This window comes from Athene cunicularia, assembly GCF_003259725.1.
Source record: "Athene cunicularia isolate RWA chromosome 3 unlocalized genomic scaffold, athCun1 chr3_part1, whole genome shotgun sequence".
Taxonomy (NCBI): domain Eukaryota; kingdom Metazoa; phylum Chordata; class Aves; order Strigiformes; family Strigidae; genus Athene; species Athene cunicularia.
In genome coordinates this window covers 79,631,002-79,645,065 of record NW_020799097.1, presented here as the reverse complement: position 1 = coordinate 79,645,065, position 14,064 = coordinate 79,631,002, and the positions used below count along the sequence as shown (strand labels likewise).

At 37.1% G+C, this 14,064-nt stretch overlaps 1 protein-coding gene across 1 annotated transcript in view; it reads left to right on the top strand.

Annotated features, from left to right (window-relative positions):
• The window catches only part of COG2 (component of oligomeric golgi complex 2), a 45,933-nt gene extending 34,662 nt beyond the window's left edge, over window positions 1-11,271 (top strand). The window contains exons 15-20 of the mRNA XM_026844575.1: window positions 1,018-1,218; window positions 2,020-2,092; window positions 3,293-3,435; window positions 5,730-5,869; window positions 9,094-9,274; window positions 10,832-11,271. Coding sequence (XP_026700376.1) covers window positions 1,018-1,218; window positions 2,020-2,092; window positions 3,293-3,435; window positions 5,730-5,869; window positions 9,094-9,274; window positions 10,832-10,933 — 840 coding nt within the window. The 3' untranslated portion in view covers window positions 10,934-11,271. The remainder of the gene's footprint in view (window positions 1-1,017; window positions 1,219-2,019; window positions 2,093-3,292; window positions 3,436-5,729; window positions 5,870-9,093; window positions 9,275-10,831) is intronic.
• The last annotated feature ends 2,793 nt before the right edge of the window (window positions 11,272-14,064 follow it).

Below are 14,064 nucleotides of genomic sequence, written 5' to 3'. Positions count from 1 at the left end.
GGGGGGGTGGGCAGGCTAAATTAATCCAGATCAGTTGCTCAGTGTTGAGACTGTAAAACTGTAAGTTAGATGGGCAACTGACTCAACATCAGTGATTCCTTGCTTCTGAGCAGAAGTTGTGCTTTGCTTTTCTACTTCCCACTCCCAGCTAGACAAGTTTCCCTGTTTTTTGTGTCCTAGAAAGACAGCATGATAAAATAATTGGGATTGAAAGGGACTTCTGAAGGCCCTCTGGTCCCACTTCCTGCTCAAAATAGGGCCAGCTTAGATAAGGTTATGCAGAGTCTTCTCAGGTTGAATTTGGAGTATATCCAAAGATGCCTTTTTCACACCTCTCTGGGACCCCTGATCCAATGTCTGACCACTTTTTCCACGTATTTGATCAGAATTTCCCTTGCTACAGTCCATGTCCATTGCCTCTCATAATGTCACTGTACCTCATGGAAAAGTCTGATTCCATCTTCTCTATACATGCCCTTTAGGTAGTTGGAGGTAGCAGTAGGATCACCCTTTTTTCCTTTTCTTAAGACTCAGTGACTCAGTTCTCTCAGTTAGATTGGCTTATGAAAAGTACTGGTAAGTACCAGAGTTAAAACAGAGTAGTTGAGTGAAGCATGTGCCTGACAGCAGAGGGCTTGAGGAGGTGGGAGGAAGGGGTTGTTTGACAGCAGCGGTTATGATTTTTGTATTTCAGCATATGAAAACAAACTGTGTTTCAGCAAAGCACATTCTTCCAGTGCAATAGTTCATTTGAACACCACACAGGTGAAAATTGCTGTGTGACTGGACTGCCCTCTACTATAGTGACAAATTTGCTCCAAATGATCCAACTCCATAGTGCACCAAAAACTGTGTTAAAAATATGGTTTTTTGACAGAATTTAGGAATGCTAATATCCCTTGTAAGTGTCACATTCTATTGCTGAGAATTTACAAATCCTTTATATACTGTTTCTGTTTGTGCAACTTTAACTACCTTCACTGTTGCTAGGGTTTACATCTTAATTTGATGTTTCAGGTTTCTGTAAGGCCCATTTCCAGTGAGAATACAAAGGAAAGCAAAAAATCTGTGCCAGTTGGTAGAAAGGAATCTTCTGTAAGCCTCAACCCTACTGAGGACCAAGGAAAAGGGTCTTCTCCAGAAGGTCAGCCATTGCCTTCTGTATCTAGTACTCAGCTGGTATATGTTGCTGCAGATCTGGACAAACTCCAGGATCAGGTTTGTGCTTGTGATTTTACTTACAGAGTCTTCGTTGATCTATGTGCCAGTATTGTTTGGCATCTTTCTAAATTGTTTAAAATAATGTACCATTAAGCTATTTATTTTTTGTTCTAAATGCTAAATCTGGTGTAGTCTGATATAGAAAATACCACTTGAAATAAACGATCTACTCTGTGCTTATATGGAATGGCAGATTACAGAAAAAACACTTAAAATATTTAAACTTTTTATCAGTAGCAGCTGGACTTAATCCCTAAAATAATATGTTTCTGCTCAGTAGTTGCTAGTAAAATCTGTTGCAGCTTGGAGTGTGGTGCAATATTCAGCTTTAATATTACATTCTCCTTTAAATGTTTAATGGATTTAGTGTTTGAGGTTGAAAAACGTTTTATCATCATGATTATATTTTACTAGTGATCCACAATTTTGAAAAGAGATGTATGGTATTAATTTTCTTCCAGTAGGGGTGACTTCTGTGTATTATTGGTCAATAAGGCTGAAATTCTGTAATTTGTAAAGTTGTAAGTTGCATCTGTGTTGATAATATTTTGTTAACTTTAAATTATTTCCTCTGAGGACAATAGTAAGGTAGCGGATTTAGTGCATGGGTCTTAATCCCTGTGAACAGTGTATTCTTCTAGTACTGGTTTCACATAAATGCAATAAAGATACAGAAAAGATTGAAGGTGTCTTTTAATGCACTGGAAACTTACAGAATATAGGAAAAGTAATTAAAATATATTTATAACATTGTAACATAATATTATGACTGTATCTCTTCTGGGTCTTTTTGTTCAGATTCCTGACATCTTAGAAATGATTAAACCAAAACTTGAAATGATTGGCTTCAGGAATGTATCTTGTATTGCAGGTAAAGCTGAGAGGCTGAATTCAGTCTCTTTACCCTTTCTCACAAATCCCCTCTGCCAAACAAATAAAATCAGCTTTTACATGCAGTTTTGTTATTTGTAATGAGCAATTTGAAAATACAGTGTTTTTATTAATGAAGCTTGCTTTAGGTTTAAATAATTGTTAAATAGAAGCTGTCTTGAACAGACATGTTGTGTCTGGAAAACGTTTGATTTAGAATTGAGTCTGAAGTGCATTGGAGTTGGGGGAGGTGTGTGGTTTTGGGGGTGGCTTTGGTTTTGTTTTGAAGTAACTTGTCATTTTTCCAGTTATTAGGATACTTCTTCAGCAAGTGGGGGGCCTTAGACTAGAAGATTCATATCATATCTTTAAAATCCTACTTGTAAAGGAAATGAGGAGGAAGGAGAGGCTTTCCATTTTCCAGTTGAAACTAAAATGTTTTTCTAAAAATATTTTTCTTTCTCTGGCCTGATGAATCATGTAAGGAGGGGAGTTACCAGTTTCATAGTTAAATACATTAACTTCAGAGGACAGAAGCAATTATTTTAGCTTCTCCTTTCTGGTTTGTGGTTTTTTTTATTCTGATCATTCTTTGTGAAACATGGAGTCTGATTTTAATTTAGTAATTAAAGCCAGGCATGTGGCTGGGTGAATGAACTAGACCCTGTCTTCAAGTATAGCCAGAAGTTCAGCGCTGTGAATTCCACTTAAATCTGTAAATCGGGATTATTGGTAGATGCCGAAATCCGTAAGAGAGGTAGGAGCCTGTGCACATCCCCCACTCAGTAGATGGTCTGTTGTCAATCCCAACCTTGAGTTGAGCATGTTCCAGTCACTCCACAGGGAATTTAGGTACTGTGAAAAATAACTTCACAACCATGGTTTCTTTGATAGGTTGGAGCCTTTTGAGTCAAGTCCCTTGCTATATTGGTAATACTGAAAAAACTGTGAACCAGGAGAATGTTACTTTACTCCTTTTTTTTCTTCCCTCCATCTGTTTTTCTGCCTGAGAAATGGTTGATGTTACCAGTGATGTTTCATAAATGGCTGGTGTGTATTTATTTAGTAAGCATCCTGTATTCAACACCAGCAGCCATCTAGGATAGTGAGTGGGATTGGGATGATGGAGGAATTCACATAAATTTATGTTGTGATTGGGCAGGGTAGCTCAGTTTAAACTTTAGCATTTTTCCTTCAATAGGAGCCTTGGAAGACTCGAAGACTTCTTTATCAGCCTGTGTGCCTACCTTAAATAATAGGATTATCCAGGATCTCAGTGAGTCCTCCTTCACTTACCTGAAGAGTGCACTGGAAGTTCCAAGATTATATAGGAGAACCAATAAGGTCAGTGCTGGTTGCAGATGAAAAAATACATCTCAGAAAGGCCTGTGCTAAGAATGTTAACTGGTCAGTACATTTGTGAGTTCTTCAGGCCTGTCCATATCTGCTTGATAGTCAAGAACACTATTGTATACCTTGAGATAATTTAGTGATTTACTGTTTACCTCATTGCAAAGGGGGGAAAAAAAAAATATATTTTCAAAATTTTAGCTAGGGTAACAATGAGAGCACAGACCTGAGATAGAAGGAAGGGCAAGGAGTAAAACTGTTGATGTGCAGAAGAAAAGGGTTAATGAGAATAAATGTCTTTCCCTCATGACATAGCATATACCACAAGATGTAGTGTTGCTGAATGGCAGGCTTCTTTTGGGAAGCCTATACTTGTGCCTGCCATTGCAAGAAATGTCTTCCCAGTGAGCTAGCTGCTTGGATTTGATCTAAGAAGTATCTTGCACAGTAGGAACAAGATGAGAATGGCTAAAAAGAGTAATTTTTTGAGAAACTAATAAAAGGTAATGGTGAAATACAGTACCAAAACCAATTGTCTGACCTTGGCTTGTTCTGCTACTGTGATTTGCCTTGGCCAGCCTGTCTGCACAGTCATGTTGGTAGTTAGCTTGGTATCATTCAGGCGATAGAGAAAAATCTAAGTAATGGGGACCACAGACTACTACGTCCTTGCCTAATTTGAACATAGAAGGCAGTCTGAGATGGTCAAGGCCACAGTTCTTTCCAATTCACCCCACTCTCCTTGCTCTCTTTTCTTACTTGTTTGTGGGATGGTTTTGGTCAAGGGGGAGGGGGAGGATTGCCTTGGCTCACCAAAATCAAAAGCACTTTTCTAGCTATAATGTCCTGCCACCAGTGATGCTGTGCTTTTCAGTGGCTAAATGGAAGCAATTAGAGCTGTTAAGTCTACTTTCAAGGATATTAAATTTTCTTTGGGTGCTAAACATTTAGGGTAAGCTGGAAGATAAATTTTTCCTAAGGGAGTAGTTTATTACCTCAGTTTATTACTAGGGTTTCTCACTATCTTAGTTTTAAGGACATACTTAATCAGAAATTGTATTTAAAAAGAAGAAACAACCTCAAGGCTGATAAATTCATCTATGTAGTGCCTAGATTGTTCTGTCTTTAACAGAGAATGTTTTTACTGAAAGTTGAGGCAAGAGTAGAACAAAGTATGTAAGTCCAAGGAAGGTGAAAAAACCCCACAACCCTACACTGCTTAGCTCAGTTACCTGAAAGCAAACTCTGCATAGTGATATGGTGGATTGCCATCATCAGTGTTGTTCATGGGATGTTTAAGCAGATGGTGGGCTAACTGTGCCAAAACAAAGACATAGGATGTGGCCACCTCAGGTCAGTCGAGTTGCTAGCTTGAGCTCTGTACTCCATGAGTGTGACTGCATTGCTCTCTTGGCTGGCAGTCTAACTGGCTTTATGTGGTGCGAAGCCTGAACAGGAGAGAGACAAGTTGGGCAGAGAGGGTACATTATTACAGTCATGTTAAGTTCTGGCAACTTTGTTTTTACTGTGTTCTAATACACTGATTTTTTTCAGCGGAATTCAGAATTTGGGATGAGGATAGTCTTTGCAGGAATTGGATGAGCAAAGGCTCTTTTGCTTGGCCAGGTTCTAAGATTTGGAAATCTAAGAGGTTAATGAGATATTTCAGGTGACAGATTCTGTGTACCCTGCATACATTCTGTTGCTTTGCAATGCATCAGGTTCACCCAAGCTATGTGTGGATCATTCCTCGAGAGATGAAGCATTCTGCAACCAAAACTAGCTGAGAAGATAGTGAGGGGATATTAGTTATCCCAGAAGCATTCTTCTGGAAAATATATTGGGGGAGCAGGATGGTGTAAGAACAGAAGGAACAGTGTCTTCAGTTTAGTAAAGTATAATATGAAATAGGTATTAGTAGATATAATAGTCAGTTGTGGACACTGAGTCTGATCAGCTTTCTCTGAAATCAGCATGAGCGGAAAGTGCATTCAGGATCAAGTCCTGGTATTACGAGTGGCTGGCTGGCACACGCAATCTCTCAAAAAGCCTTGGTTGTTTTGAACCTTGTTCTATATTGTATCACATTGTACAATACTACTGAATGATTTTGTGATGGTGTCTTTCCTATCTATGATGACTTCTTCATCAGTTTGTCATGAATGGAGTATGTATCTCTTTGCTTAGGTGCAGGCTTAGCATTTTATGTATGTGCTAGAATTTTGTGTTGATACTTTAAGTAAATTACTGTTTCTTTTTTCCCACCTTGTTTCCCGGTCATCTACCAGGAGGTGCCAATTAAAGCTTCACCTTATGTTGACAGTGCTCTTAGGCCCTTCTACCGACTGCAGAATGAATATAAAGATACATTGAAGCAGCCCATGATTCATCAATGGTTGGAAGGTGCCCTCTCTGAAAGCACGCAAAAGTAAGAGAACCATATAGAACATTCTTTGCATTAATTAAAAACTCAGTGTCCATTGAATGGGCACAGGAAGAAAACCAAATGCTATGAATTAAAATAACTGTAACTCTTTTGGCAGGGTGTATCTTTTCAACTTACTCTGGTGTTGTGTATTCAGCAGATGAAAAGCAGGGCAGGGAATCCAGGAGACTTGGCTTATGCTTAGGTCTGTGCAAACCGTGACATTATGGATAGGGGATTTGAAAAATTCTATAGCTCTAGTAATGCAAGACACAACTAAAAACTTGCATTTTGTGTCAGAATTGACCTTAACCTCATGTTATATTCAGTGAGCAATGGTCAAATTTTCAAGAAACTTGAGTTCTATTTTCCTTTGTCTTTTTTAATGTATGTAATGATTATCCAACCTTTTAGTGGTTTAAAAAAAAAAAAGCTTTGGATTTTTTTAACTGCTGAAGAGCTAACTGTTCAGTGTAATAAGGCAGTCGTAAACCAATACTTTCTTTAATAGATCTTCTGTTTCCTAGTTAACATCTTGAGAACTTCTTGAGCTTGAATATCCATCTGCGTTAAGATCCGTAATGCTGTTTGTTTCCATCTGTTTGTCCAGGTGTATTTTAAATTCATACTGCTGTGGGATGTTGCATTCTATGAGTTCAACCGGTTAAAATGTGTAACATGAGAATGCAATACTTGCTTTTGTTTGGAAGTTCTGCCACATAATTTCACTGGCTACCTCCTACTTCTTGCTGTGAACAATTTATTCCTTGTGCCAGCTATAATATTTCATATCTCTGTAATCTTGCTTCAGACTAAAGAGTCTGCTTAGCCTATTTTGATGTTTCTTTTCTCTTCCCATCTTGATAGTTATTGTTTGCTGGTTTTCTTTGTCCTTTCTGGTCATAGGTGGTATGATCAGAAGAGTCCCTACAGGTTAAAGTGTGATGCTGTGATTTCTGTCTGTCCTTACATGGTTTTTCTTAGCATATTGTCTTGTCTGTTGACTGCTGCTGGGTATTGGATTGATGTTTTCTGAGAATTAGCCACATAATACTGAGGCTTTAAACTGTAGTTAGCACATGAATTCTTGGCTGCCCTTCACCTCCTTATCCCTTCCTGCTCCACTTCTGGCACCTCTCAGGTACTTACTAATGGCCAATGAGTCTGCAATGCTTTGCACTCACTTTTTTGGTTATTCAGAATAAATTTAATATTATAAGATAATTTTGACACTCAAATATTCACCAGCTATCCTTAAAACTATTCTTAAATGTTTTGGACAGGGCTAAGCATAGATTGGTCTGGATTCCACTGGTCACTTTCATTTAGCACAAAAATTGATTTTTCAAGGCTTGGTGTTTCTTCATTTAACCAGTTACTAGTCCATAAAAAGAAGCTTACTCTTAACCCATAGCAGTTATGTTTAAGTAACATTGCTGAAGAACTCCAAAGATTTATGGAATGTCAAGTCACATCTAAAATATCTTAGACCTAAAATATCTTTGAGTGAATTCTTGTCTGTCTGTCTCTCTACCTGTCTGTGTCTAGTAAGCCTTGCTTTTAAAGTTTCAGTAAATCTGGTGACAGCACGCAAAGTAAGTAGCTGTTCTGTAGTTCCTTGGATCAGGCCAGAGCATTTTTTTTCCAAAAAAAGCAGTTTCTCACTTTCCATGTCAGCGTTACCAAAACCAACTTAAGTGCTAGGTTAAAAATGGTGGTAGTGGTTAAGCGTGGGTAAGACTGAAGGTTCATTTGTTAATTCCTTAAAATTTTCTGTTGAATTCTGGTTTTGTGATTTGTTTTTACTGTTTTTATCAATTTGTTTCAAAACGTCTTATCCTCACTGAACAAGAGAAGAGACAAAGAAACTGAATTTCTTGAATGGAAGAACATTGTAGTTTTTTCATTGAGAATGATCCAAGTAATTAATTTTCTGCCATGACAATATCTTCTTACATTCAAATGAGAAAAACAGAGAAGAGGATAAACTGTTTAAAAATCACTGAGGACTAAACTTCCTTAAATGGCAGAAGAACTAAAAAGTACAGCAGAAGGAGTAAGCCTTCACAAGAGAGTGGAATGGGACTAGGATATGAAAAGAGACCACAGCTGACTTTTATTGGGATACTTTTACTTTTTGTAGAATGGTGTCTTGAAACAGTCCCCATGGCACTGGCAAGCAATTTGTCTTTACCCATTCTTATCCAATTATCCCTTTAAAAACTTTGCCTACTTTCTGTTGCTTCCCTATTTAAAAGTAAGCATCAGGAAGATACTTTCAACTTTCTTAATTCTTACGGTAGTAGTTTATTCACTGTCATAGAGAGCATCTTTGAGAGTTACAGATTTTAGCAAATTATAGAACATAGCTTGATCTGTTCACTTCTCTTACGGCTCCTCTAATTTCCCATTGTTGCTCTATTTTCTCCTCTTGGCTATTCTTAACAACTCACTATCCTGGGCATCTATTAATTAATGTATGTGATATTATGCCCTTCCAATTTAGGCATGGGATTTCAGTCCATAAGGTTTTTTGAACTTCTGTTGATTAGTTGGTTTCTTTACCTTGTTTGATTCTATACATTCTGTAATGTGGATCCCAGTATGTGGGAAGTGGTGTTTTATTCCACCTATGCTATTTTTAACTGGGCATTAGTGTTGTTTTGAGTTTTCCTGCCAGCTTTCTGAGAGTCCTGTTTAGATCAGTTTCTTCATTTTAGCAATAGGCATTTTTTCTGACTGGTGTGCACTTGTATGCTCTCATATACACATACACTTCTGTAACTTCTCTAAAATGATGTATTTTTTAGTCTGTCAGGCTGTTACTCTTGTCCTTTTTGTAAAAGAAATTTTACTTAGCGCTTTCTTGGTTGTAAATAGAGGCTGATCTAGACAGAGTAGCTCTAAAAAGAGTCTGTCTTTAAAACTGAGCAATTACATTCCTTGGTCTCTGTTGAGTTCAAATATCTTTATCAGGAAAAAAATGTTGTGATGAGAAGGGGGCTTCAACACTGACTAGTAATCTTCAGATTGACTCTAGAAATAATGATGAAAATACTGATAAGTTGATAATGATGGAAACATGAGTAGCTTCCTTGCAAGGAAAAACATTCCTCCCAGAATTGTTCAGCATTTTTTTCAGGGCCAGTGATGTACTGGTGTGTATGAAGTAGGCTCTTCTGTAAAAGTGTAAATTTTTTCTTTCTCATTAATCTTCCTTAATTTAGGTATTATGAAACTGTATCTGATGTGCTAAGTTCTGTTAAGAAAATGGAAGAGAGCCTGAAAAGGTTGAAGCAAGCCAGAAGAACTGCAACTTCGAACCCTGTTGGTACAAATGGAGGCATGAGTGATGATAACAAAATCCGCCTGCAGCTGGCCCTAGATGTTGAGTATTTTGGAGAACAAGTAAGTTATGAGAAACAAGTTTGTTTACTATTATTACTAGTTTTGACAGGGAGTGAGATGGAGGAAAGGGAAGCTTGACATAAAAAAGCTTTGTTGGTATGGTTTTGGTTTGGGGGGGTTTTCCTTTGTTTTTTCACATCTGTATAATGGAGGTGACATGAAAACATGGTGATTGTAGATCCCACTTGAGCAATGCACGTTTTCCTGTCCTTTCTTATACAAATACAAAGCTGTATTTCTTACTACTCAAAATTCAAGTAGTCCTTAGAAGTACAAAAAGAAACACTGTGTGGACAGAGCAGAGGGCAGGGACCTTCCTTAGCTCTGCTGGAAACATCTTTATGGCCCTGCTTTTGTTTTCCTTCTCCCTGGATATTTCCAGCCTTGATTTACTACATAGTCAAGGGTCTGTTCCCAAGACCTTTGAAGATGTTAGCTTTATTTCTTATGCTGCGTAACTATAAGTTCCTTTCAGTGCCAAATATGAAACATTAAAAAAAAATATATCCAGGAAATGTGTGCAGCAGCTACACCAAATTGTATAAGCCTATTGTTTGTACTCATTAATTTCTGAAAATTATATATAAACAAACTTCCAAGTGTAAGTCCATATCATCAGTTGCCAAGCAGTTGTCATTAGTCTTGTTTATGAGCAGATGCTGTTGATGCATTCTAACAGGTAGATAAAGTCCGTCTGTGTATGACCAGATGCTTTTCTTGTATCTGAGGCTTATCACAAAGGAAGAAGATTTGGGTGAAAGTATGGAAATCTTACTAACAAGAACTGTTATTTGGCAGGTTTTGGCTGGGGTTGGGCTTTTGTTCTTTTATTTCTATTATGTGCACTAACATCAGATAATGTTGTATAATCATTCAGGAGCTGTTTTGGTACATGTGAATGTTACAAAGAGTTCCAGCAGCAAAGACCTTTTCAGAATCATTCCATTATTCATTTTGATCCAGATTTTTCTTTTTCAGTGCACTCTTAGTTTCCTCATGGCTGTATTTTTCTAATTGTCAGAGCAATAGATATCCTGGGTAAGAAATGACTCATAGCAACCTCTCTATTTGTAGAGTTGTTTTCATCCCCCAGGAAGTTCGAGGGTAGAACCATAGGCTCTTGCAGCCTAATGAGATGCTTTCATCATCATGCTCTTGGCTGTTCTTGGATGTGTTCATGTTTATCTTTAAAGTTTTGCCCAGAAACCTCATTTGGGGTTTGAAAAAATTTCAGTTGAAATCAATGCATTAAAAACAAACTTACAGCCAAGTTTCTCTTTCTGACTGTTTCATTGGAAAACTTTCAACTGGCTTTACTTACAGGTTGCCTAGAAGATGGTTAAATATTTTCGTGCAAGACACTACATTAACTGGAAAGACTTAGCTGAGCAAAGTTGGATACAATTTTTTTTATAGTGTGCACTATTATGCAGTTGTGGGTTTTTGCCACATGTCTGTGCAGAACAAAACATATGCTTTGCTAAATGTTTTAAGTAGAATAATTAGTGAGCTTTTGATGTTTTAAAGAAAATTAATGTTTCTTCTGTGTCTTTTTAGATACGAAAGATGGGACTGGAAACAAGCAACATAAAAAGCTTTTCAGCCCTTACAGAGCTGGTTCTAGCTGCCAAGGATCAGGCTACAGTGGAACAATCCTAGATATTTTTGAAAGCATGTGATTGAAGATAAACAATGTCCCTAACAGAAAGAGAGAGAATTTAACTCTTCTTTATTTTGCCAAATAAGTAGCAGTGAAGTGCTTCCTAATGTATCTAAAGCAACAAATCAGTTCATCTTCTGTCAAGATAGGCTTGTTTCACCAAAAGACTGAGAATTTACCATAGTTTTCCATTATATGGAAAGCAATCAAAAGTTCTAAACTTTCTACTATAGAATAAAAGTGGAAGAAAATGGTTTTTATTTTTGTTGTACATCTTAAAATTGTAGAAGAATGAACTTATATGATGAAAATAATATGTAATAAATTGTCTTCCTAACTTTTTATGTCCCATATGTTTTTGAATCAAATGTATTCATTGATGGCTGTCAAAAGCTTTCAAAGGGACTTTATTCCAGAATAGCTGGAATAAAGAATGTGCTCACAGGAATAGGAATCTGCTATTTCTTGTTACTGCTTTGCACTTACCTTCTTTCCCTCATCATGGGATATGGTTATCTGATCCTTGTTTGGGTTTTGAATGTTTTCATTTTACTGATTTGGGTTTTTTATGGATCTTGTTGGTGAGAAGTACTGCATTAAAAAAGCTCTTAAAGTACTTTAAATTTCAAAAAGAATCTCTAATACCAGTATCTAACTTACTGGCTGTTACATTCAGCATACCTGTTTCCCTACTAAACTAAAACTTAATTCACTAAGCTAGAATTCATTAAGAGTTGACATATTTCTGATTTGTATTATACTTTCTATTAGAATTAGGGGAATATTTTGCTAGAATACATGCAGAATTCTTGTAACCTCAAACTTAATTACTTCAGTACAAGGTTCATTTTTATATAGCAGCAAATTTGAAAGTGTTACTTGGGTTTTAAATGGTAGAAGGATTAACAAAGAGCTTTCTTGAACCTAGAGTGATTTTTCCTATTGACACTTCTCTTTTTATATGGGAAGGACAGGTAATGCAGTGTGGAGACAGTAGGAGGTGAATTTGAGGCTTTCAAATGGCAGAATACCCTGTCTGAGTGAAGGAAAGTTTTGGGTTGGGCACTTTTATTTTTTACCCTGTGACAGTTTAACACTGGGATTCTAGTTCATGTTTATTAATTAAGAATACCCATTTCCTCCTAAAGTATTTAGAGAGTTTGGGTCTTAATGTGAGAGCCAAAGATGATGCAAGTCTTCCAAATACTTAGAGACGGGGTGTTCTTAGCACATGGCTGTTAGGTAGTGTTGAAATTGTAGTGAACAAATCTTTCACAGCATTAAGGCTTTTATTCCTCACTGTTGGAGAATGACCGTACATTAGTTGGGAAGGCACAACTATGTGATCACTGTGCTTTTGAAGATATTACCATAGGTGATTGTTCTGACTTTTCCAAAATTAATTTTATGAATGGGGGCAGTGGGGAAATTACTAATGCTTAAAATTAAGTTGGTTCTTCCATTCAGTCTGAGTAATAGAGAGCAGGATTTGGCTCTTCTAATTTGCTTAGCACCTCTCTGTTCATGCCAACATATACAATAGAAGAGCATCCAAACTTATGGCTGAAGAAAGAAACAGCAAAGTGAAAAAACTTGCAGATGTCCCATCTGTTTGTCTCATTCAGTGATGTGGAGATACTCAGCCAACCAAGGGCTTAGGTAGAGGCTTCTGAATAAACTTTAACTCTTACTGCTTTTGAACAAGAAGTTTGTTGTCTATTATATTTTTCCAGGCTTCTAATTGATGAACCTGGAAAGTTTAGTCTCCCTGCACCTCTTCATTTGCTTTTATTATGAGTTAGGAGTAGACACATCTTGCTACCGCTTGCTACTGTTGAATGTGTAGGTTGTAGACTGCGACTGAAATTGTAGTACTGTAAATGGGTTGTGCAACTTCTTATTTTGGAAGGTGTGTATAAATTTAAATTTCTGTAACAGCTCTTACAAAAGTAGCTGATTCTAAGATCTGTGCATACGAGTGATTGAAGATAGAACAGCTTTGTAGCCTCCAAAACCAGGGAAAAGATTGTGTACCAAACCAAAAAGGCATGAAAAGGTTACTTGCCCTTTTTGTTGCACATGGTTTCCCACATCTTCCTGCAATAAGAACACTTCCTAATTGTTGTCATCATCAGCTTGCTGAATATACAGGCTGAATTCTGTTCTTTTCCATTGAAGATCAGCTCTAACTTCAGGGCAGGAAATAACATTGTATAGCAAATCAAAATTATTGAATGATCCCATGATTGTGGTAAATGTCTAAATCACTGGTTTTATGTCAGTTCCCCATCTTTGATTTTGTTCACTTGAATAGCTTTTAATTTTCTTTCAGTGAAATACGACATTAGTTAAAAATTTGTGTGATATCCCCATTGAAAGAAAGAAGAGGTGTGAATAGGCTTTGTATTTGGTAAAACGAATTTTAGCATTTTTGAATACTGGGATCAGTCAGGAGGAGAGGATCTACCTTGTAAGTAAGTGTGTTCTGATAGAGATGGCTTCTGCTACTAATCTCTTTCTTCTATTCCCCAGATTTTTTATTTTTTTTTTAAGTATACTTCACTTCATTACATTAATGCACATTTTGTGCCTTCTTCCATTCTAGGACTTCTAGAAAACTTACTATGCCTTTCTGAGTCTGAAAGAAATTTATCTGCAAGTGGTTTTGTATAGTAGCATTGAGGAGAGAAAGAGTGGTGACATGTTTTTGTCTAAAATGGTAATTGGATTCTCAAGTTCATGGCTTATACTGGAAGTGGACCAGACTCTTAACCTCATCACCCAAAGAAAACTGGCTATATGTATATTTGGCTGGACCACTCAATACTGAGGAGTATTTACTCTCCTTTTTCATCATCAATTGTATTTTATATTTTCGTGCTTGAACGGAAGAGATGAGGAAGTAAACTGCCTAGATTTTTTTTTTAAGCTTATCAGCATAATTGGCAGCTGTGCTCAGGGATAAACTATGTTGTTTTGATGAAACTTTAAAAGCCTGTCTTTGTTTTCTTTCTCCGAATCTTCCATCTGTTAGAGCATGATTTTAGGTGCAGCTTGCTTAAGCTCTTGAACTGTAGACTGCAGCTGAGAGCTCAGTGTGTGACTGATGCTTGGGATGTGCATCACTGTG